General features: G+C 37.3%; 2 protein-coding genes across 2 annotated transcripts; both read right to left on the reverse strand.

Annotated features, from left to right (window-relative positions):
* Positions 1–1,642: 1,642 nt before the first annotated feature.
* On the reverse strand, positions 1,643–14,081 carry LOC116256040 (ATP synthase subunit O, mitochondrial). The gene is made up of 6 exons (XM_031632177.2): positions 13,873–14,081; positions 10,314–10,367; positions 8,567–8,810; positions 7,222–7,334; positions 5,450–5,536; positions 1,643–2,207 (listed from the first exon to the last, which is right to left on the reverse strand). Exons 1-6 carry the CDS (start codon positions 13,957–13,959, stop codon positions 2,079–2,081), a joined length of 714 nt encoding a protein of 237 aa, XP_031488037.1. The 5' UTR covers positions 13,960–14,081; the 3' UTR covers positions 1,643–2,078.
* A 2,495-nt stretch (positions 14,082–16,576) lies between these two features.
* LOC116255414 (40S ribosomal protein S14) lies at positions 16,577–20,460 on the reverse strand. Its single transcript, XM_031631215.2, has 6 exons — positions 20,323–20,460; positions 18,853–18,975; positions 18,640–18,685; positions 18,109–18,194; positions 17,314–17,443; positions 16,577–16,890 (listed from the first exon to the last, which is right to left on the reverse strand). Exons 1-6 carry the CDS (start codon positions 20,323–20,325, stop codon positions 16,823–16,825), a joined length of 456 nt encoding a protein of 151 aa, XP_031487075.1. The 5' UTR covers positions 20,326–20,460; the 3' UTR covers positions 16,577–16,822.
* Positions 20,461–22,264: the final 1,804 nt, after the last annotated feature.

Genomic DNA, 22,264 nt, shown 5'->3' on the forward strand with positions numbered 1-22,264 from the left:
TTTTGTAACGGTCAGATTTTTCGTTTTTCGTTGTAATGTAGAATCAAGTGGTTTCCTTCTTAAACAGTCATGTCTGATGAATTATACTGCAAAACAATCCGTTATTTCTATTTTCCAATCCAAAGGATCCGTTCTTCAGGCGTTGCGACTTGTGAGTGACTGATTTTTTCTTTTCCACTATCCTCAGGTTTATCCGTTAGTTATCGTTGAGATACTATTTTAAGGGAAATAACACCCTAAAATTTGTTGCTGTGCCCTTTGAAGTAATGTAGGTGCTCTAATTGGCTACGTAGATATTCTTCAAGTCGGACGAGAATTTTTCTCTAAACAAGTCCATTCTATGAAATGACCGGCAGCCATTTGCAGGCATATGTGTCGCACGTCCCTCGGCAATGGGGAACGATGCACGAGTTGACATACAGTGCTAGCTCCAACTCAGGCACCGACATAGTCCCTAACCTTGGGGGTAGGGAGGCCTCAGCTCTCATTTAAATGGTGAGTTTTTTTTTTTTTTTTTGGTGAAAAAGAAGAGTATTTCAACATATATTGCCTAGAGGCTTCTATCATAAGCCTTATAGAGCAGTAAAACTCCTTCAGCCGACCTCCCCAACCCAAAGAATTACACATTGCATTGCTTTGGCTTATGACCCAAATGATATCCGTAAAGGCCTCAACCTTATCCACTATTTACTCGTTTTACGATAACCCTAACTAAAAGCTAAAGACGTGGATTGGGCCAACTTTGCTCAGTATAAATCTGCCAGAAACTCACTGTCGCATACTTTTAGAGGTCAGACATGATTCTCTAAAAATTTTCCAATCATTGATTTGAAACCAAGAGGGGCACCCATGAATTTAGAAAGGCGAGAGAGAGAGAGAGAAGGCGGGGACTGTCATGGACTTCATTCTACTTGGTAAAGATGACATGTGCACGTGATTTAAGTTGCCCTGGTATCAAAAGCAAGTTCAATGTACCATTTGGCCAAAAAAGCAAGTTCAATGGGCCATTTGGCCAAACTGGTAGGCTAATCGACTATATATAAGTAGATGCATGCCATAGTAAAGATGCGAAGCTCATGTGCGTTTACAAACCGAAGGTCCCTCCTACCACTATACATGGCAGCAGCTCGCTGATTGCATATCAAATTTGAAGTTTGCTGCGAAAGATTTCGGTTGCTAATGCAAGGTTAGACATTAGGAATCGTCTTGGTTTTGTGGCTCGGCAATTTTTATCTGACAGATAAAGGAATAATGAAGAATCTCATAGCAGACCAATAAGCTGGCCTGAACCCAATTTGGATTTTGGACCTGCCTCGCTGGACCTGAAACCAAGGAGGCTTTTACATCCTCAAATTAGGTACCAAGTACAAATCTGACTGATTTGCAGATCATTCATCTCAAGATTTTATGCTTTCACGAAAGACAATCAGCCAGATCGGCCAAGTCTTACTGCAACAGAGATTTTTTCCCTACCCCAAAACAGCCAGGTCAAAGAATAGAGAACGCCATGAGAAGAACCTATAAAACTTGAAGCAAATCAGGAGCTTCAACACGCTAGAGCTGCTCACTTGATCTGTCGAATTGAATCTAGAAACTTCAAATGCCGGAATAATTATTAGGGAATGGCAATGGGCCCATGGCATATCATACCAAGTAAACACTTCCACCAATTTAGCATCACCAACACAGAAAAAAATTTGGGCACAATGACTCTAGCTTGAACATGCTACTGCTGAGTCGAATCTGGTTCAGTGTTTATTCACAAATAAATATTAACAACCATTATCTGCTTAACATACTAAAAGCCAGCTACGAAGCATGTCAGCAATTCCAATGTCTCTGCCCATCCAATTGTGAATTCTGATAACAATGCCTCCCGTAACAGAGCCAGGAACACCTTCAGATTTCAATCAGAACGGAGCAAAAAGCTCGATTCCATTATTTCAGGATAGTATGTAAAAGGGAAGGGTGTTTTTCAAGGGAAAGACAGATTGTCAAAGATGGGACACTCTTTCCAACAAAAACCAAGTAATCGCAGTAATAAGATGAAACTATTCCTGATTTAATTATGAATCTTTTCAGAGGCTATCGAAGATGCTGGGATCCCTCAAAAATTTCTCCATCTGCTTTGCTCTAGTCCTTATTGACATATCAAAGAGCTTTTGTCCAAACTCAACCACCAAGCCTCCTAGAATGCTCTGGTCAATCTGCAGAAACTTTCAACATGTTAAATTTCTAACTGGATCATAACCATCATATTGCTGCTAAAGAGAGGGTGATTATTTGCGCCACAAAAGTTTGAGCAACTAAATGCAAGAACTCAGCAGTCCACTTCAGAGCGAACAAAGGGAATTGCAAAGCTGCATTCACAAGAACCACGACCTCTTCAATAAAACAACTTCCAAAGAAAGAAGCACGCATAATAATGAAACCAAAGAGCCTAGGTTGGGCTGTAATGCTGGGCTATGTAGCCAAAAAAGGCTACTTTCTAGGCTGCAAAACTTACTTAGAGTCTGGGTGGGACTAGTCAAGATCGACTTGGACTAGGCAGGGCTAGACAGTTCTAGGCGGTCCACAAAACAGAAAAGAGCAAAAAAAAATATCATGACCAATATTAAAATAATTTAAAACATGTGTTTCTACACAGTAACACAGTATACATGTCATACAATTGCATATGATGCACACCAAACAAAAGAAATTCAACAGATCAAGAAACGATTTAACCAAAGACAGCAGACTAATTTAACAAAGGAACAGATGCATACACACATTCAAAACACAGATAGAGGGAAAAGAAAATGCATGTTTCATATTGATCATTCCAAAAAACAATGAAGACATATAGGCATGTAATCACACAGAACAATAAGCACGTAAGGAAATTGATAACAACAAAGAAAACTGAACTCAAAATCTGACCAATGTATACATTGACAAATAATAATAGTTGACTGATATGCAATCAAGCACGTCAAATTTCATAGTATGTTAAATAAAAAGTAGTAATATCTTAACAAGTAAGAGTAGCACAACTAGATAAGAACATAAAAGAAGTGGCATCATAGCACAAGAGAAAAAAGGAAGAAGTGGAAGAAGAAAAAGTTAAAACAAAAAAATGCAAATAGAGGCAGGGTTTTAGCAAGCAAAAATGAGATGAGAGGAGAGGTTGAACCGCCTTCTTTGATGTTATACAAAAATAACAATAATAGTAAATCACATTTGTGTCAGATATGGCATCATGCCATGACTGCACTTGTGCAGGCAAGGGACAGCTTAGGCAAGCTTTACATGAAAATCTCTCTCTCTCTCTCTCTCTCTCTCTCTCATATATATATATATATATATATATGAAAACAAGCATCTAACCAGGGCCGTTTGATCCATCATGATAAACAGCTAACCAAAAATAAGGAGAAAAAAGTGATGAGACTTTCATCATCTACTATTAGTTCAAATTTTTTTCTCCTTTTTCTCTCAACCATCCATCTGCTTCAAATGGACAGCGCTCGTTAGATGGCCATAGATCAATGCAACATAACCGTCACTAGAAACAACACAAACCATCACTATACCATAAACCGCTGCTAGTGCTTCTATTGCAAGGTGTCTTTAGTGATGGTTCTTAAATATTTTGTTGTCCACCAACATCTGGCAGCCTACTGATTTCAGTTCCTCTCTCTCTCTCTGTCTCTCTCTCTCTCTCTCATATATATATATATATATATATATATATATATATATATATATATATATGAGGTCCAATGGTGTCGTATACCAGGTGTTGCTGGATGGTTAAAATTTAAAAATTTGTTGCCAAAAAAGAGCCACTAAATTGGTATGAAGTTATGAACCATAGTTTATGATGTGGAGACGGCTTAAGATGGTTTTAGCGGATGATTTTTTGGTCTTTTTAGTGATGAATTTTTAAAATTTGTTTTCCGTTTGCAGCAAGGAAATATGACAAGATTTCAAATAAAATAATAACACCGACATACACAATAATCATATGCATAGCGTTAAAAACAAATAAGGAAAAATGCTAAAACCCTAAATTCATCTAAACATGTGTACTTATCATGGTTCCATAAATTGCATAAAATGAATAACAAAACGAAATCTACAGTAATAATGCAAATAAAAAGACTAATTGACAAGAAAAACAAAAAATAGAAGTGAGACAAAGAAGCATCAAATAAAGATAAAAAGTGAAATGAGTCAATGACAGACAAAGCTTGAAAGCTATGACACATGAGCACAAAGTGCGGGTGTGCAACACTGGAAATATGTGTGTGCGGGTGCATTTTTGTGTGTGAGAGAGAGTTAAAAGAGGATTTTTTTATCATATACTGTAAAATAAGCCAGTTATTTAATAAAAGAAAATTTTAAAAAGGTAAAAAGTTAAAAAGGAACTTTGTAAAATGAATATCTTCCAAAAGTGATAATAAATGAGAGGTTTAGAACCAACAAACAAAAAAATCAATAAAAACCCTACCCCTAACCATTAACCTCAGCCATGTGTGCGTCTCCACCGGCTGCAAGCCAGGTATGTCTTCTTCTTCTTCTACTTCCTCCTCCTCTTTCCCACCTTTTTCCTTCTTTGATGAGGACAGCACCTAAGCAACACGCGCCCAAATGGTGCATCCATTTGACTTGAAATCAAAGGCCCTTGAGGACCAGAAATAATACTTGCAAACTTTGCTAAAACAATCAAAAAATAAAAAACCAAATAAAAAAAAAGAAAAAAAAAATCAAACATATATAACCCCTGAGTTCAGTCCGCTGTTTTATAGGTTGCCAGATATTAGCCAAGCTAATTTTTCAACTCATCATCCTTAACCAAAAGTGAAAAGAAGTTTACTCTTCATCTAAAACAAGTTCAAGTCAGCACCTCCACAGAAGGCTCAGCAAAAAAGCCTGTAAACTGGTTTATATCTAGCTCCACACTTCCTTCTAATTGGATACAGAAAGAACAGAAAGCTAGGAAAAAGGTGTCATCGCATTTATGAACCAAGGATGGTTTTCTCCCCTACGTTCGAAGGGGAAAAGTGACTCTTCACTTTCAGTAGTTTGCTGCTCTAGATAAATACCAACTTCACACAAAATCAAATAGAGGAGAATCGACATATAAACGAATGTTAGCTTTGTCATTTTGAAGTGAATCCACTTCCACATATTGAAGAAAAACCAGATAAATTTTGACAAACCATAAACTACCAATTTCAACCACCTCAAGGCTTTGACAGAAAAGACTTCAGTATAATAAGCAGAATGTGAAAGAACTATAAACTAATCAATATGGAGAAGAAAATTGAAGTACCGAAATAGTTCAAGGCCCAGGAGTTACAGAAAGTGAAACAAATGCAGGTTAAATGATATGACTGGTAACAGTACCCAGAAAAGAAGCACTTGCAAAACCAAATAAAGGTCCAGTACACAGAAACATCACCTTCTGTTCTAGCCTCACAGTTTTTCCCTTCCCAAGTATCTCTTGTAGGGTTTCCTTCAATTGCTTTTCCTCTTCAGCTGGCAATGGCTGCCCAAAGCACATACGAGGTCATAAACATGAGATTTGAATTGACTTGCAGCAAGATGACATACTTTCTTGTAGCTTTTCTTTGAGAAAAAGGACCCAGTATTGCTTGTAAATATACAGAAGTATTCTGCACATTTCCTTTAAAATCAATAAAGAATGCTTCACTTTCGCAAGTTCGGGGTCTCCAGCACATAAAATCTGAGCAAGTTTTTTGTCTGCAGAACATCGAAATTGTGCATGCTGGTCCAACAATTTCAGCCTCATGCTGGTCCTCACCATAATTTCATGTTCTAAGTGCTTCATTTTCTTCATTTTTTATTTTGTGGTGGGGGAAATGTTTAAATTTTTTGTTCCCACTTTACTTATTAGACTAGTAATTTCATATATAACTGTTAAGTGGCATTCATACTTACCACTTAGTTTATCATTGTGTTATGTTATGTATCTCAGGTGAATTGTGCTTTTTATTTGATTTATAGTGATATACTGTCTTCTTCTTAACTCAGATACATCATAATATGTCTGCTGTGGGTGTCGGATGTCGCCGGATGGCGGATGGTTAAAATTAAACAAATTTAACTCTAGAGAACAATCAATAATTTCACATTAGCCATGGTTTATGCGCCGCGATGATTTATAGTGACTTTAGCGATGCTTTATGGTTTTTTTAACGACAGATTTTTAAATTTTAACCATCCGGCAACTATCCAGCACATGTCAGCATCCATTAATAATATATATATATATATATATTAGAAATCCTATAAGACATAGCAGTTTTTAGAATTAAAGTAAAACAATATTTAGAAAAGTGTACATATCAACACCTTAATAAATGAAATAAAATAATAATTTATTTCGAGTCTAAACCATTGTCGTAAGTGTGTTTCTCAGGTTTTTATTATGGGAAAAAACTGTGCTCTTCTCAAATAAATATCTCAAATTCAGAAAGCCAATCTATAAATATAACAACAGAGATAGTTACGAACTCAGAGTCCACTTACAAAAAATTCTGATAAAAATTCAAAATAGTTATTGAACTATTAAAACAAACCTCAAAAGCTTTAAATATTTAAATACTTTCTTTCAGAAATTCTTTCAGAAACTCTATCATAATAACATTGCAAGACTTTCTTTTTGGCAACATTTTCTAAATATGATAATTTTTTCACATACACATATGTTCTGTTTTTCTTATTTTCCATCTTAACTAGATATTTTGAGAAAAAAAAAACACTAATATTTGAAACGATGAATTACACTAATGAAATGAACTTATAACTCAACACCAAGCCCGAGTCAAAGACAAGTCTAATGTGCATATCTTCCACCTATCACAGTTGACATTTGAATTTAGTGAACCAGAGCAGCATCAGCAACCAATGTACGACACATACACAGTGACAAAAGCTCTTTTATCATTATCAACAATTTTGGATACCACTTGGACCTACTCAAACCACCTAGCTACTACAAGTCCTTTTAGTCTTTTAGGAGATTCATGAAATAGGGTGTACGTATATCTCATCAAATCTTTTATTTTTGCTTTTTATTAGGTTTCTCTATCATAATTACATTTACATGCTACCTAGGCCAGAAAAAATCCGAAATTAACCACTTCCCACCATTTTCTAGAGTTAAACTATAATAAATTTTGCTATTCAAAAAGGGAAACTAATACTTACAATAACAGTTGTCACAATAACCTTCACCTCCCCTTTATGTGCCATTGTCAACTCCACAAATTTTTGGGCAATGCTCTCAATGGATCCCAACCTTCCATTTTCAGCTAAGATAGCTGAAGGCACAAAGCCAAGTGTGAGGGCAATTCTCCTTTCATTGATATTCTGAGAAACTATAAGGATAAAAAACAACTGAAAGAAGAAGCAATTTCACTAAGTGAAGGGCAATGATGAAATAGGATAATTGATAACAGCTGGACTTCTCTTGAACACACTAAGTGGATAGTGAACACACTAAGTGGATAGAAGGTTTAAATTAAATGCCACAAAATAAACAAAAATGTACACGTACAGCCTAAACTTCGGAACATGGAGGCAAGACAAGTTTCCCAAGAAAATGCAGTAATTTTAAATTAAAAAAATTGAAAACTCTTTCCTGTCTGACGGACTCCAAGAGGATGAAGTAGCATTCCAAGGGTGTGTTTGAAATAGGACATACTTCAAATTTTTGGATATGTTTGAATGCTGGACATGTTAATCTCAATTTTCAGCAGAGTGTACTTTCACCGACAATCAGGGAAAGAAAGTCAGACCACTACCAGACAACTTTCTTCTATCAGTTTTTTTCCGGATTAAAAAGTGAAGTAGTATATCTTCACCTGGTGGTTGATTGCCCAGGTGTATCTTGAGGTTAACTTTACATGTACTAACAATTATCCACAAACATTCCCTTAAATAAACAGTTTGAAAAAATCTTTCTCGTACAACAGACTCCAACACAATGATGCTAGAAGTGCAAGGGCAAGCTTGGAACACAAAGGTGAAGAACGTCTGCAATATGAGGCTCCATCCTAAGACCCATTCAACAAATGAAAAGATATCCGAGCATTGCATCTCCATGAATTCTGAAGGTGAAAAAAGTTAGACCACATCTTTGATTTTCTTAACCTGGATAGGTCCTCCAAGTTACAATTACCCTGGATGACTTATTCAGGCATTCAAACACACCATAAAGACAAGCCGAAACTGATTGGCATGATAAATACAACTTGATATGCAATTTGCCCAGACACATAACTCCAAACCACATAAAACTTGAACTAAACAGTTATTCAAAATTTGTAGTGATCAGGCATCAGACAAGCTGGTCGGCCATAGAATAATTCACTTGTTAGCAAGCAAATGCCCTATCAGATTATGCCAACCAACATGCAACACAACCCCCATCAACTTAAAGGGTCTTAACTCTTAAGACAAATTCTCCGGCCAGGTGAATGGAAGTCTTAGCAGTTAGTGAACTAATTAGAAAGATTGGTAAGATGTTCAGCTCATCTAGATGCAGAAGTACCTAAGAAGTTCTTTGTGACATTTGAAAAGCCAGCTTCAGAAAATATAACTTCAACAGCCTTCTGCCTAGTCTTTCCAGGCACCGATAAATCCTTAATAAATTGTGAGAAGATTGGACTTTTCTTGGAAGCAGCAACAACATCAAGAAGCTCCGCTTCAACTTTGTCCAAAGCATTAGCTTTTGATGCTGCAATAAACAATGCAGAAGCATAGTTTCCAGACCCACCAAATAAAGCAAAAGGTACCTGAAAAATTATAACCAAAACAAAGATAGCCAACATTACCTTGTAGCTAATGGTGAAAACTTAGCACAATAGAGATAAAAGATCAAGAAAAACACATGATAATTTATCATTCTTCCTTAATTTAGCAGTTAATCAAAACTTTTAAGAACAGAAAAAATCCATGACTGGCCTTCTACTTTCAAATGTAGAAGGAAAAGAAACAACAAAACAGAAAAGTTAAAAGCTAACAGTGGAGCGTGGACTGTGGCGAAAGGTGGGGTGGCAATCAAGTCTTTATTGGCCTCATCAGCTGGGCTACAGACATGCTACAACAATTGCGCAGCAAGGCAACTTGAACAGTGAAAGAGACAATCCAACTACAGGAAGAGGAATATAAGCCAGGGGTTTTCCCCAGCTTAACTATCAACAAGAAATAAAATGTTTGCAATCTTATTACAGCTCGCAAATCAACAGTCTAATTTATAAAATGTGCAAGGAAGATAACAAAATAGATGTTCATACTTTCAGTCATGCTATGAACAGGAGATCAGCAACATGAATTTCTTGTCATGCTATTGCTCATCTGGCTGGGCACTCATTTATATTTGCCCAAGAAAAAGACCATAAAACTCTTCAATTACCTAATCACCAAACAAGAAATTATTGGGATTGGAGAAAAAACTAGTTATACAATGAGCTCATTTTCAAAAAAAAATTTGTGGTTGGCAAATAGTAAGAAAAGTCTTTGGCACATTCTTTTTTATCTTTTCAAGTGTGTATGCATGTGTTTTTTGGGGAAGGGGGCTCTGTAAGGCAGTATTATGTGTATACAATATGTGATGTAACAATTGTGAAGGCCCTTGTGAATCTGTGATACTCAACCATTAACTAGTTACAGAGCTGTAATGTATCGTATCAACCCATATCATATGATACAGGTTGCAAAAATCAAAGTATTGTATCATATCCCAATCTTTTGCAATCTTATTACAGCTTGCAAAAACACAAATCTATGATACAGGTTATGATATCGTATCAACCCATATCATATGATACAGGTTGCAAAAATCAAAGTATTGTACCATATCCCAATCTTTTGCAATCTTATTACAGCGTGCAAAAACACAAATCTATAATTTACAAATGGTCAAGGAAGATAACAAAGTAGCAACTATCTATCAGGGATGCATACAATTTGTTTCCCAACAGAATGAACAAAGATCATCTTCAGGATTCATCATAGAGTAATGGTGTTCTCGTCCCTTTTTCTGTGGAAGGCAGCCAACATAGTACTTATCTGACGATCATCAGGGCAACTAAGAACTTCCCTTTGGTTCTCCACAGTGCAGTCAACGAGAAGTTTATTTTCATTTTCTATTATTTTGACATGCATATGTGTGTGCAGAATCTCCTTTTCTTTGCTGCACAGAGGGTAGTCTAACCAGCACTAACAACTTAAAATTCAGATCGCACAAGATTTCCCTACTTATTATATAGCAAAATAAATCAACTGCAGGCTTTTACCTTGACATCTACATCTTTCTTTGGTGTTGCAGTAGTTGCATAGTTCATAGATCTCTGCAAACCGAAATGGCAAGAATGTCAAAACATTAAAACAGTTACAGCACACCACCCACACACCTGCATACACACATGTTATCAGTGCATGTAAGTTTTGTTGTGATCTATATTTAGAAGCATGAAGCAGCACCTAAACAATGATTCCAGCCAGTGTAGCCACGTCTACGCTGTACTAAGTGCTTTAAGCAGTAAAAAAAACAGTAAAAACTAAAAACTAATAAAATACAACATTAAACGTTATTATATAAAAACATACATATAAACATATGTAACATCAAAAATTGTTAACATAATAAAAGCAATTCAAATGAATACACATGCAATCATATTAAGTTATATATGTGTGTGTGTGTGCATGTGCTATGCACTACGTTATGAAAAAAATTAGAGACAGCCTATGTCACACGGTCTCTTCAAAAAGGGTGCAGCACCCATTGCAACGCGATGCAGGCGAGGGTGTGGATGCGGCTCCGAGTCACACCCCAATCGCACCCTATATTATTCCCTTTAAAAAGAAAATCCCTCATTTTCTTTGTTCTCTCTCTCCCTCTCTTTCTTTATTTACATTTTAAAGTAATAAAAGTAAAAAAAAAAAGACAAATTAAGCTAAGAAACAACCATATAATTATATATATACCAGGAATACATATATTTATATATATAATAAATTTATATATATATATCCTCATCGCATCCCCGCACCCAATTTTTTTGGGTCGTGCCATAGAACCACCCACATCTGCACCTGCACTGGCACCCCGCATCCGTGTGACATAGGGCACAACCTAGGTAGGACCAGGCTCATTGGCGGGCCACCACCAAAAAAGGAAACCAATAAAATCCAATCTGTATTGTTAAAATCAATTATGAAACTAAAGCATTTCTCAACTAAAAATTTATAATATCAACTTATAATCACAATAACAAATAAAATCAAACCAATTTGGTAAAGTGCATATCGTAACATGTACAGGTTGGGCAAATAGATACCCAATATTTAACGTATTGTAAATGTATCATAAATTTATGTTTAACATTAAAAAATTAAAATGAATAATAAAGATAAAGGTAAATCAGAAAAATAAATAAAAATATGTTCTCCATAAAAAAAACATGTAGCATGTAAATATAATCTTTTAGGAATGAACATTCATCAATTGAACATAACATAATCATAATGTCATAACTAATAAGTAATAAGACATTAGTTTAAACTTTAAAGTCTTATGCATCATTGTTTAATGCAAATAACAAATGTAAATGACCAAATATCATCGAATCATCATTTATCATCTAAATATACTATTTGCAGATCATTTCAACTGATCATTTTCCTCACCTTTGTGCACCATTGTCATGCAAGATTGTTTGAAGCCATATATTTGCAAAAGTTCAAACAATAGAAATCTAAAACAATGTTCAATATTACTAATGTAATTAGAAAAGAAGAAAGTACATACATCCTCAGTTGTTTTCCATTACAGGTTTACTAAACAATAAAAATTAAGAAGATAATGCATATAAATTATTCAAAGTATAAGAGTATGTGAATTCTACTTGTAACTATAAATGTGTATGCACACACACACGCATGCGCGTATAATTCCAATACAAAATCACATGCAACAAGAAAAAAAAAAGTGAAAAAATGCCCCAAAACAGAGGTAGAAAGAGAAAATTATCTTGAAAGAAGAAAAATGAATAATAAGAAAGAAAGGGAAAAAAAGCTTATCAATGAGAGAACAAAACTAGCTACTGAGTGCCTAAGCAAGCCCGAGGCATCCTAACAACAGCTAGCCCAAGTGATCAGCCAAGACTAGGAGCACAGACACAAGACCAAGCAAGCCATTTGACATGCTAGGTTCTGATGAGTTATTCATTTTCACATTTAGAAGGTAAACAACGGATGGCAAGAAGTTTCCTTATTCCAGAGCAAGACAAGAAGCAAATTGAGATAACCACATCCTCCTTATCATCAAGTTCACAAATGGCCATACGAAGCAGCTTACATGTTGTCAAAAGCACTAGACACAAACTAGGCGGACCAAGCAGCCGCTCCACTACCCCCACCCCGAAGAAGGCAAGCAATGAAATGCAATATTAAATATTAAAATTGATAATAGAGTGAATCATTTCTCAATGAGGAACATATGCCTATCAACTTAAAAATAGACAATAACAATAACACATTAAGCATTTCATAACATGATAGCAACCATCACATAAACTTAAAACATCAAATTTTCACTCAAAATTTAAAAGTAATATGACATTTAAAGCAGATGGTGTAGACTGTATAGTATGCAAAATCTTCTAATTTCCTAAATGCCAACTGCCAAAATTCTAATACTAATTTCCAAATATAAAAAACCTAAACTAACTCAAAAGTTACTAATCTATTTTTTTAAAAAGGAAATAGAAAACATAAATCCTCAGCACAATCACAGTTTCCCTGTTAACGTTGTTTGTCACAAAATAGTCTTACATTACAATTCTATCAAACAAGAAAAAGTATTAGAAAGATCAATAAAAATATCCACATATATGTGTGTATGTGTGCACGCAAATGCGTGTGTGTGGGTACAAGACAGTTAAAAACCTAAAAGAGCATATAAATATTCAACATATAATAGTAAGTGAAATACAAGTCTAGCTATAAACATAAACGCATAAAAAATGACAAAGACAAACCCTGCACAAACGCAGAAGAAGAAAAATTTTAAAAGACGAACAAAATACTTCGACGACAAAGCATTTTCATGTGGCAGGTCCATAATAGCTAACACTGGGACCTAGGCGCACCAAGGTGCAAACTGAAGTAAATCTTCGACAACGTAGAAACGTTTTCATCTCAGATGATCACAATGCTGTTCGGTCGTCGTAATTCAACGATTTTGGGGCAAACCCACCGTCCAGAAAAGAAGGATCGGCTGGACTATTGAATTAGGAAGCACGTAGTCGTGACATTTCCCATATTTCTGGATAAGTGGCTACATCCAAATGACACAAAGTCGGTGCCGAATTAATCTAAGAAATCTAACTGAAGATTCAAAGACCCAGACACGCCACCATTCCTCTGTCTAAAGTTAATCACAGTTTTTGTGTTAGCATTTTCCAGACAGACAGATTTTTCTCGTCATACTCCCACCCGAATAAATTTGAACCAGGCCCAAGAAAGTTGGGGCTAAAAATTTCAGAAACCGGTAAAAATCCCCCCCTCGGAAGCCTCCCCTGGAAATTAAACCAAAAGTGTCAGAAAAAAACCCCGAAAAAAAAATACTATGATCGAGTCCTTAACGGACTTCAGCCTCTGTGCAATCACAGGATTATCATAATACAGTGTCTGTAATGCAGGGAATCTTGAAATTCTTTCTTTTTTCTCTTTCATTTTCCCATGCGAACCGGGATCAAATAGAGGCATCAGGGCGGAAAGCAAGCCATGAATCAACTGAACCACCAACAGAGAGAGAGAGAGAGAGAGAGAGAGGGAGACAAAGAGTACCCCAGCGAGAACAGGAGCATGAGATCCTGGGGAGGTCCTGGTGATGCAGCGGATGAGGGGGAGAGTCGATCTCAATCGAGACGCCATCGTCAGGACTCTCTCTGTGATCTCCCTGGATGTGTGCACTGGACCACTGGTGCCCTAGACGAAGTTGGAGGGAGAGAGGATGGAGTGCTCAAGCCAGCATGTGCAGCGAAGGGATGCAATGGACAGGATACGTAGATATGGTCCGGAGTATTGTTGATCCGAATCCGATTCCGCTGGCCAAGCTTTTTACATTTCTCGAGTGTCTTGCACCGCGAAGACTGACTTGTTATATCAGTTTATATGAATGTGTAGTTACAACTTACGGCACCTGATCAGATTTTTTAGGATGGATTGGATTTTCTCAATGGTCACAATATTTGCCTACGCTTCGGGTCGGTACAAATTTTTCTCCGTCATCCAGCCTAGACATTCCATGAGTATTTGTACGATTAGATTCACCAGAAGTTCTAGGTTAACTGAAAAGTTGGAGGGCACAGATTTGGGTTTTCCTTTTGCCACTATTTTGTAGATATGCATCATTTAATTTTGTTTAAAATAAAGCTGGGAGGCCTTTACAATAAAAAATTGGTTTGCATCAACAAAAAAATAAATGTAAGTTTGAAGTGTAGTTTGTATATATATATATATATATATAAAAAATATAGTTTGTGAATGAAGACTCTGGCAATCTAGAGTCAGCAGGCTTTTAAGCAGATGATTGAGATAAAAGGAATGAAAAAATAATGTAAACTAATATGACATAACAAAAATGTCCATCACCTTTTTTCTCATTGTTTTGCTCTTAATGTTGATTAAAATGGCCTCGATTAGATGGTTGGGTGAGTTTAAAAAGTCAAAGTAGTGAACTTTTCTTTGATTCAAAGGTTTGATGTAATTCTACATTTGGTTTAAACTTGAATTGAAGTAGTTGGGTTCAACAAGAAAAACTGTATCCACCTAGTTGTATGAGAAGGACATGGTACCTTCATACCGAGTCTCATAAATATCCAATTCCTCACTGATACCTGTCATATCCAAACTTAATTTCATGTAAACCATTGGATGCTATTTAGTATTTCTACATGCAAATGGTTTTATACAGTGGTAGCTACTTGATTTTCTGAATATGATCCACGATTGCCTCTACTTGGAGCCAACCGAATTTCCAACCTTTCTTACTGGATCCCAATAAATCTATACTGGATCCAAATATGATCCAGGATTGCGATAAATGTACCCGTACAGAGTTACATTATTCCAGAGAATGCATAACACTGATCTTTTAGATCCATACCCTAAAATGGACTGAAGATAAAGCTGAGTGAATCCTCGGGAGGCATTTATTCAGCAACAGTATTATATTGTTCCTGTCCCAACAAATGGAACAAATTTATTGAACACTTAAACACAGTGACTTATTTTTTGAGGATGTTGACGGGACAGTAAAGAGTGTTATTATTGCCGAACAGCTCATAGAACAACCGCATAATTCACGCGTCAGCTAAACGCATAGGAAATACGACTCCCATCGAACTTAATAGAGCCAAAAGTGAAACTCAAGGGTGTATGCAACCCATCTGCATCTCTCCTCGCTAATTCTTCCGATGTGAAAAAGTAACTATGCTAATTAAGCTGAACAATGATTCCCTATATTTTATACTTAAAAACTTGGATATAGTAGTAGTTGCATCCATTGTGAATCAAATCCGTTTGCATGGAGGCAAGTAAATATTAACCTTTGTTAATGGGTTGGAATGAAATTATTCCCCCAGTTTATACTGTTCTAAAACATGCAAAATAATAAGTTATGGTGTTCCAATAAATGCATAATATTGTACTTTTAGATGCATAACCTATATGGTGGAAGACAGAGACGGAACCCTATTGAATGGATTTTGATGATGGCAGTTTTTTTTTGTTCAGAGAAATGCATGCTATGCTATTGGCTTTGAGACAGATACCCTATGCGAATTGATGATGAGAGTTGAGAGAACCCTGAAGTGACCTTATAAATTCGGATCAGCAAAATGGCTTGGAAGTCGGATACCAATCGTATTAACTGGAGCCAAAAGTAAATCTTAAACCATATCCTAGTCAAGCATGTTGACAACACAAAAAGAAAAAAAAAAAATCATTATTGACTTGGATAGCTGAGTAGGCTAGAGATGGTGAAGAAGCCTGACTAGTACAATTCACGCTCAACTTAGTTGAAACTCACCCTAATCTCTATCACAATTTGCATTTAAACACAAAATGGAGATGGTCTTATGCACATTAATGTTACGGCACCCTGAAAACATAGTTTTCGTACAAACCGAGTGTCTTTTGGAACGTGTGTCGTGAGACCAAAATGACGTTCCATTGGGGAAAGGGTGGGTTAAAAAACATATGTTTATGAAAACAGAATGTGTGAGACAAAACTAATACAACATTTTTTGAGAAAAAACTGGGCGACCAACCCAGTTTAGATCATTATCAAAACACAACTTACATGGCGTTTTCATAAAGGTAACCAGACAAGCCCTAAGACTTCATCCCTTCGACCAGGGACCTTATTTTCTTCATCAAATCCACTTGTCCGTTAACCAGACCATCAAAATGCCAGCAGGTGTTACCTGCATTGAGCTCGTCCAGGCGACCTGATCTCACTTAAACGTTTTTAAGAAAGGACAAGAAATGAAACAAAGTCGCTGAGTCATTTGGTCTTTGCTAAGTTTAACAGGTTATAACTACCACAGCATTAAAAAAAAAAAGGTCCCCTCCACGAATAAACAAATTGTTTTCACTTGCAATAGTGTGGGAAAAAGCAACTAACTAGGAATGGGAAAAAACGCAAAATCGAGGGGATTGACGCACAAGCTAACAAAAACTCCACGGCCTTCACCTTGAACACAACTGGACAATAACAAAGAGCGGGGCAAGTTCAAAGCCTTCTTCCTCTTCGTCCACCCTTTCTTCTGGTGCTATCAGTGGGAATGGGAGTCACGTCCTCTGGAACAGGTTGCAGAACAAATAAGGCAAACGTAAACAAAATGCGTTACTTGAAAAGAAAAAGGATAATACTTATCCAAATGAAAGTCTACAATTCAGGAATAAGGAAAAAAGACTCTTGAGTTTCTCCAAGAGAGAAGGTTCAACAGAATCTCTAATTTTTCCTGAAAAAGGAGTATCATTTTCATGGACTTTTCAAAATGGTATTATCTCATTTCAAAAATATTTGCATGTTATTTTTATCAAGTTATTCCTTTATTTTCCCAAGGAATCCAACAACTAATTTGGGCCAGTAGAGTAAACGATATGGATAAATTTATCAATAGCATCAAGTTAGGAATAGTTTTGGAAATCATCAATGTGCTAGGGTCGAATTTGGAAAAACGGTTCAAATATATATGCAATCAGAACGTTTTGTCATACCTATCCGGCCAATTCTCATTCCAGACCGTGCCAAAGCACGAAGAGCTGATTGAGCACCAGGTCCAGGAGTCCTGGTCTTATTCCCTCCTGTTGCCCTCAGTTTGATGTGAAGAGCAGTGATGCCAAGCTCCTGCAAAGGGGCATATTCGATGTCAGATTTGATAGGGATCTTTAGAGCTCCTATAAGATGTTGGAGATATCACACAGAACGGGAGTGACAGCAAGAGTTATTTATGCCCCCCAAATATCACAAGGTGACTGCATCATAGACGTAAGTGAGCAGCCCAGCAATGGTAAACCACATAGACCCCACAACTAGCTCAACGAAAGAATGACCCCACTCAACACTTGAAACTGAGCAACTTAGCCTGGTTAAAGCAATGCTGATTGCTTGCCGTAAAACTCAAGGCAAGCCCAATGAGACACATAGGAAGACCAGAAACTCTCTGACAGGCCAATAAGGAAATCTAAAACTCCAATGGCAGCAAAGGAGGTAAGAACCTCTTCACCAAAAAGGCCCGTACGACTGCCATGGAGTTAATGTATATGTACCTAAAGAACTAAAATAAACTGCAATATCATGAGAGTACTCTGTCAAGTCACATGTGCAGGATTGACTAACTGTTCCACCATGCTCCATTTGGCTCGGGCGAAAAAGCATTAAATTGATGAGACTAAAAAGCAATGTCTAATGCTTGTCAAGCAATGAAAGACGAGGAGCTATGAATTGACCTACCAAAAACCATCAACAAACGCAGAACTGAAATGAAGAGACAAGCCAGAAGGAAACAATACTTTGCATCGCTGGGCAACATCTTGAGCTGCAAGCATAGCAGCATAAGGGGAAGACTCATCCCTATCAGCTTTGACTTTCATCCCACCTGCAAGGAACCACATTTATGACTAGTTAGCTTAACATGTCTGGCAATAGGAAGTAGGAAGTAGAACATCCATAGTGAAAAAAGACCTGGTAGGTACCAACTACCAAGTGGTGGGAAATGTCAAGAAATTAAATTCTTGGACCAAAACAACAACAAACTAAACATGTACACGTAAAACTCCGCAATGGCAGTAAAGGAGGTAAGAACCTCTTCACCAAAAAGGCCTGTACGACTGCCATGGAGTTAATGTACATGTACCTAAAGAACTAAAATAAACTGCAATATCATGAGAGTACTCTGTCAAGTCACATGTGCTGGAATGACTAACTGTTCCACCATGCTCCATTTGGCTCGGGCCAAAAAGCTTTAAATTTATGAGACTAAAAAGCAATGTCTAATGCTTGTCAAGAAATGAAAGACGAGGAGCTATGAATTGAACATGCACCTGTAATTCTAACGAGGGTTTCCCTTCCAGACAAATCTGTTACATGCTACAAAACACAATTCCACGCACATTTGAGTCAAATAGCAAATAAGATGTAATTAAAAGGTAATATTTTTGTTTCCATCAACGGAAAAAATTGTGAAAAAAAATCCCACATACAAACACATTATTGACCACAATATGCATAAAAAAAAAAAACGCAATGAAACTAACCACAAAGGTATCGTTGAAGGAGGCAAAGATATGAGCCACTCCAAAAACATGTTCACCCTCTCGAACAGTGGGGCCTAGTGTGACATTCTCCTCCTTAACTTCTCGAGTCTTCTTCCTTCCAGACTGCCAAAGATAGTAATTAGAAGCGTAAGAACTAAAAGCAAAAGAATACCCACCATATGCAGGCAACTGGTAGACTACTTTCCTTCCAAGCGTCTATGCCTAATGACACTTATCCCCTAGAAGAAAGACTTCCTGATCATTTCAGTGGTTCTACTTACACCCCTGGAACTAACCACAACTAAAAGAGACATGTCTGTGTGCACACATCTCATTTTCAACTTTCTTGGATCAATTACACCTAGTATCCATGTGATAACAACACGATGAGCTACGAATCAATGGAAAATTTAAAAAATTATGGAACATGGCATCGTTTTCCATAATTGAAATGGCAAAACATGAAGAAAAACCAAACACAAGGACAGCCTTTGACACGTCAACCAACTTCGACATCTCTCTTAACCATGGAGATAAACATAACGACAACACCATTAACAGGGAAGAAACAAATAGCTCAAGATCAAACTAATATAAGCAGAAGAAATTTCTTAGGAGCCATTCTGCAAATACACTGTACTTAGATAGCGTAGAGGCCATTTGACAACAGTAACACATTTTTACTGTCCCATGAAACAGACCCAAAAAATTGGACAAATTCATGGAACACTGCAACCCACCATTTCAAGAATCTCCCCCATTTCCAGGGCAGATTCGTGAAAGAGTAACGGGATCTTACTGTTGCCTAACGGGACCGCATGGAATACCTCATTCAGTTAACCGGTTAAGGCAAATGACAAATATTCCGATTTTATATTCAAAAAAAAGAAAAAGAAAAGAAAAAAACAACTGAACGCCTCAACATTTTTGAGCCGAAACTAGTTAACTAGGAAATACAGGTCAACCAACGCAATACGAATTATCCTGACATATTTATCCATGATTTTCCAGTCCTACATTGAGGATTAACCCTCGTACTTGGCCTATGGAATTTAGGTTGTTAAAGAAGAAAAAACTCGGTATAACTCTAAAAATAGCCACCAAAAGAACACCTCCAATCACTACACTTCCCAGCTCGAAAGCTTGTACAGGGTGCCGTATTTGAGCCATAAGCGTGCCATAACAACACAAAACAAAAGTAAACAAGAGAATTCGACGCAGCAACATATGTATTCCGCAGATATAATCGTCCTCGTATACTGTCTGTTTGAAAGATCAAAGACGTTACGAAAGATCACCAAATAAACGAAACCAAACAACAATTTCCCTAGAGACTTTCTTCTCCGAAAACCAAAAATAGGCCATATACCATCACATGCAGATCAAATGGAGAAATGGCAATATATCAATGAGAAGACGGATCCATAAGAGAAAGAAGACGGAGCTGCAGCAAACAAGAAGAAAACTCACCATTTCGATTTCCTTCTTGTGGGAAGAAGCTCGGAAACCCTAGGCGATTGCCTGCTCCCGCCTCAAAAACTCTAGCCGCGAGAAGGCTGTTCTACCTTTTGTATGGCTCTTCCGGAGGCTAGGGTTTCGCAAGTGAGTTTCAATGCACGAGGCTAAAAACAAAGCGGATATGGGTCGAATTCAATTAGAACCGCAGCAGAATTCGACACTTTCGGATCCGGATCCAAATAAGAACCGGTTTAGATCATTGGAATTCAAATCCAAATGTGAACTATGGGCAATGGATCCGGATAAAATGGTAAGAGGAGGGTCCTTTTTAAATAATGTTATTCTTATTTTACGAGACATTTGATTATTTCGTATTTGAATCAATCCACATAATAATATGTGGATGTGATGTGATGATATGCTTTTGTTGATACGATAAAAGTTTCCGTTTAGTCTTCATGAACCTAAGAGTCTCAGGTCAGACTTAACATATACACTTAAAATTCTTATTTTAATTCTTTGCATTCAAAACTGTAGATCCGAAGAGGAAGGTCTGATATTAAATCTGATCCTAAAGATTTTATATCACGAGCAATCACACGCCCCTTTACACATTTGTATTCAGGGCATCTTGTTCTTCTCAACAGTGACGCGAACCAGGCTGTGCCGACTGACAAGAACGAGTGGTATCAGCCTTTTTTTTTTCTTTATGGGAAGAATATATATATATATATATATATAAGAAGGCACACATTAATATATATGAGGTAACACATTGTATGGCAGAATATCAATATATCACAGCTCATGTACGTATTGGGGTATTTCCACATCCATCCCGCTGAGTTATTCACAGCTCGTACTCCAGAAGAACAAGCGGTACCTTGTCTCTACCTCCTTCTCTCATGAGATGAGTAGTTCAAAACCATCTGGTCGTACATTGTTCGGGTAAAAGTTACAGATAGCAATCAGAATAACCAGAACTCAGCCACAAAGAAGAAGATATGCAGCTCCCGGAGGCATTGCCGGCGCATGGAGCGAGGCTGTATTGTTCTGCACTTGCCGTTGAAAATCCAGTGATAGACGCATCAGCTGCCAGCGAGAGAAGAATCTCGTCTCTGTTCTGCAGTGTAGTACTGTTGTCGATCCTTTTGTTTGAGCCTTTATAGCAAACGCTTGTCGGTGGGAGCGAGTGCAAGTATTGCAAAAGAGCTTTCGAGTCTGATCATTGACAAGGAGGTCTGTAACTGTAGCAGGATGATCTTTTTATAAAGTTAAAGCTCTTGCCAGAAGAAGCCAGGTTTCCTTGCCTAGGAGAAAGCATCCTGATTTTATAACAAGGCGTCCTTAAAAAAAATTTGGGCAGTGATAAGCCAAGGTGGATAATTAATTTTCAAGATTAATACCTTGATTAAAATAAAAGTTGGACAAGGTCAAATTCGAATGTGGCTTGACACCTGCTGGGATAGAAGCCAACATCTTTTTCCTTTCTCTTTTTCTACTTTCTCCGTGAAAATGTAAAGTTGGTTCAATCAAATCAATCCGTTTTCTGTAATGTGGAAAGATCAATTGTACTGTTTCATGAATATGAAAATAAAGTTCATTCGTTTATTAATAAAATAGCCAGTTTACATCCGTACATTGACATAAAGACAGTTAACATAGAGAGATCTGATATGATAGGAACAAACAATTTCAGTTCTGAGATTGGATTCCTAAGGCAAGCAATCAAACCTCCTTTATGCCCCAGAAAGTCACTGCCCTCTCGAAAACAGGAACCTCACATGAGAGTAGGAGTGGGCATCGGGCCGGGCTGAGCCAGCCCGGCCCAATGGGGGGAAGGGGGGAAGGAGAGGTCCCAGGCGGAGGGGAGGGAGGAGGAGGAGGATGGGGGACGGGCCGGGCCGGGTACCAAGTACTCGCCGGCGGCCCGGCCCGACACCCAGACCTACAT

The sequence above is a fragment of the Nymphaea colorata genome, chromosome 6 (genome assembly GCF_008831285.2).
Source record: "Nymphaea colorata isolate Beijing-Zhang1983 chromosome 6, ASM883128v2, whole genome shotgun sequence".
Taxonomy (NCBI): domain Eukaryota; kingdom Viridiplantae; phylum Streptophyta; class Magnoliopsida; order Nymphaeales; family Nymphaeaceae; genus Nymphaea; species Nymphaea colorata.

Excerpts from the sequence above, each read along its gene's own strand:
- LOC116256040 (XM_031632177.2), bottom strand. The coding sequence starts at position 13,959 with ATGGCGTCTCGATTGAGATCGACTCTCCCCCTCATCCGCTGCATCACC. Across the intron at positions 8,811-10,313 it reads AGAAAGATGTAGATGTCAAG|GTACCTTTTGCTTTATTTGG; the intron begins GTAAAAGCCTGC and ends ATAATTTTTCAG. Across the intron at positions 7,335-8,566 it reads TGTCACAAAGAACTTCTTAG|CTATCTTAGCTGAAAATGGA; the intron begins GTACTTCTGCAT and ends TTGTGCCTTCAG.
- LOC116255414 (XM_031631215.2), bottom strand. Across the intron at positions 18,686-18,852 it reads CCTTCAACGATACCTTTGTG|CATGTAACAGATTTGTCTGG; the intron begins GTTAGTTTCATT and ends TGTGTTTTGTAG. Across the intron at positions 18,195-18,639 it reads AACCCTCGTTAGAATTACAG|GTGGGATGAAAGTCAAAGCT; the intron begins GTGCATGTTCAA and ends GGTTCCTTGCAG.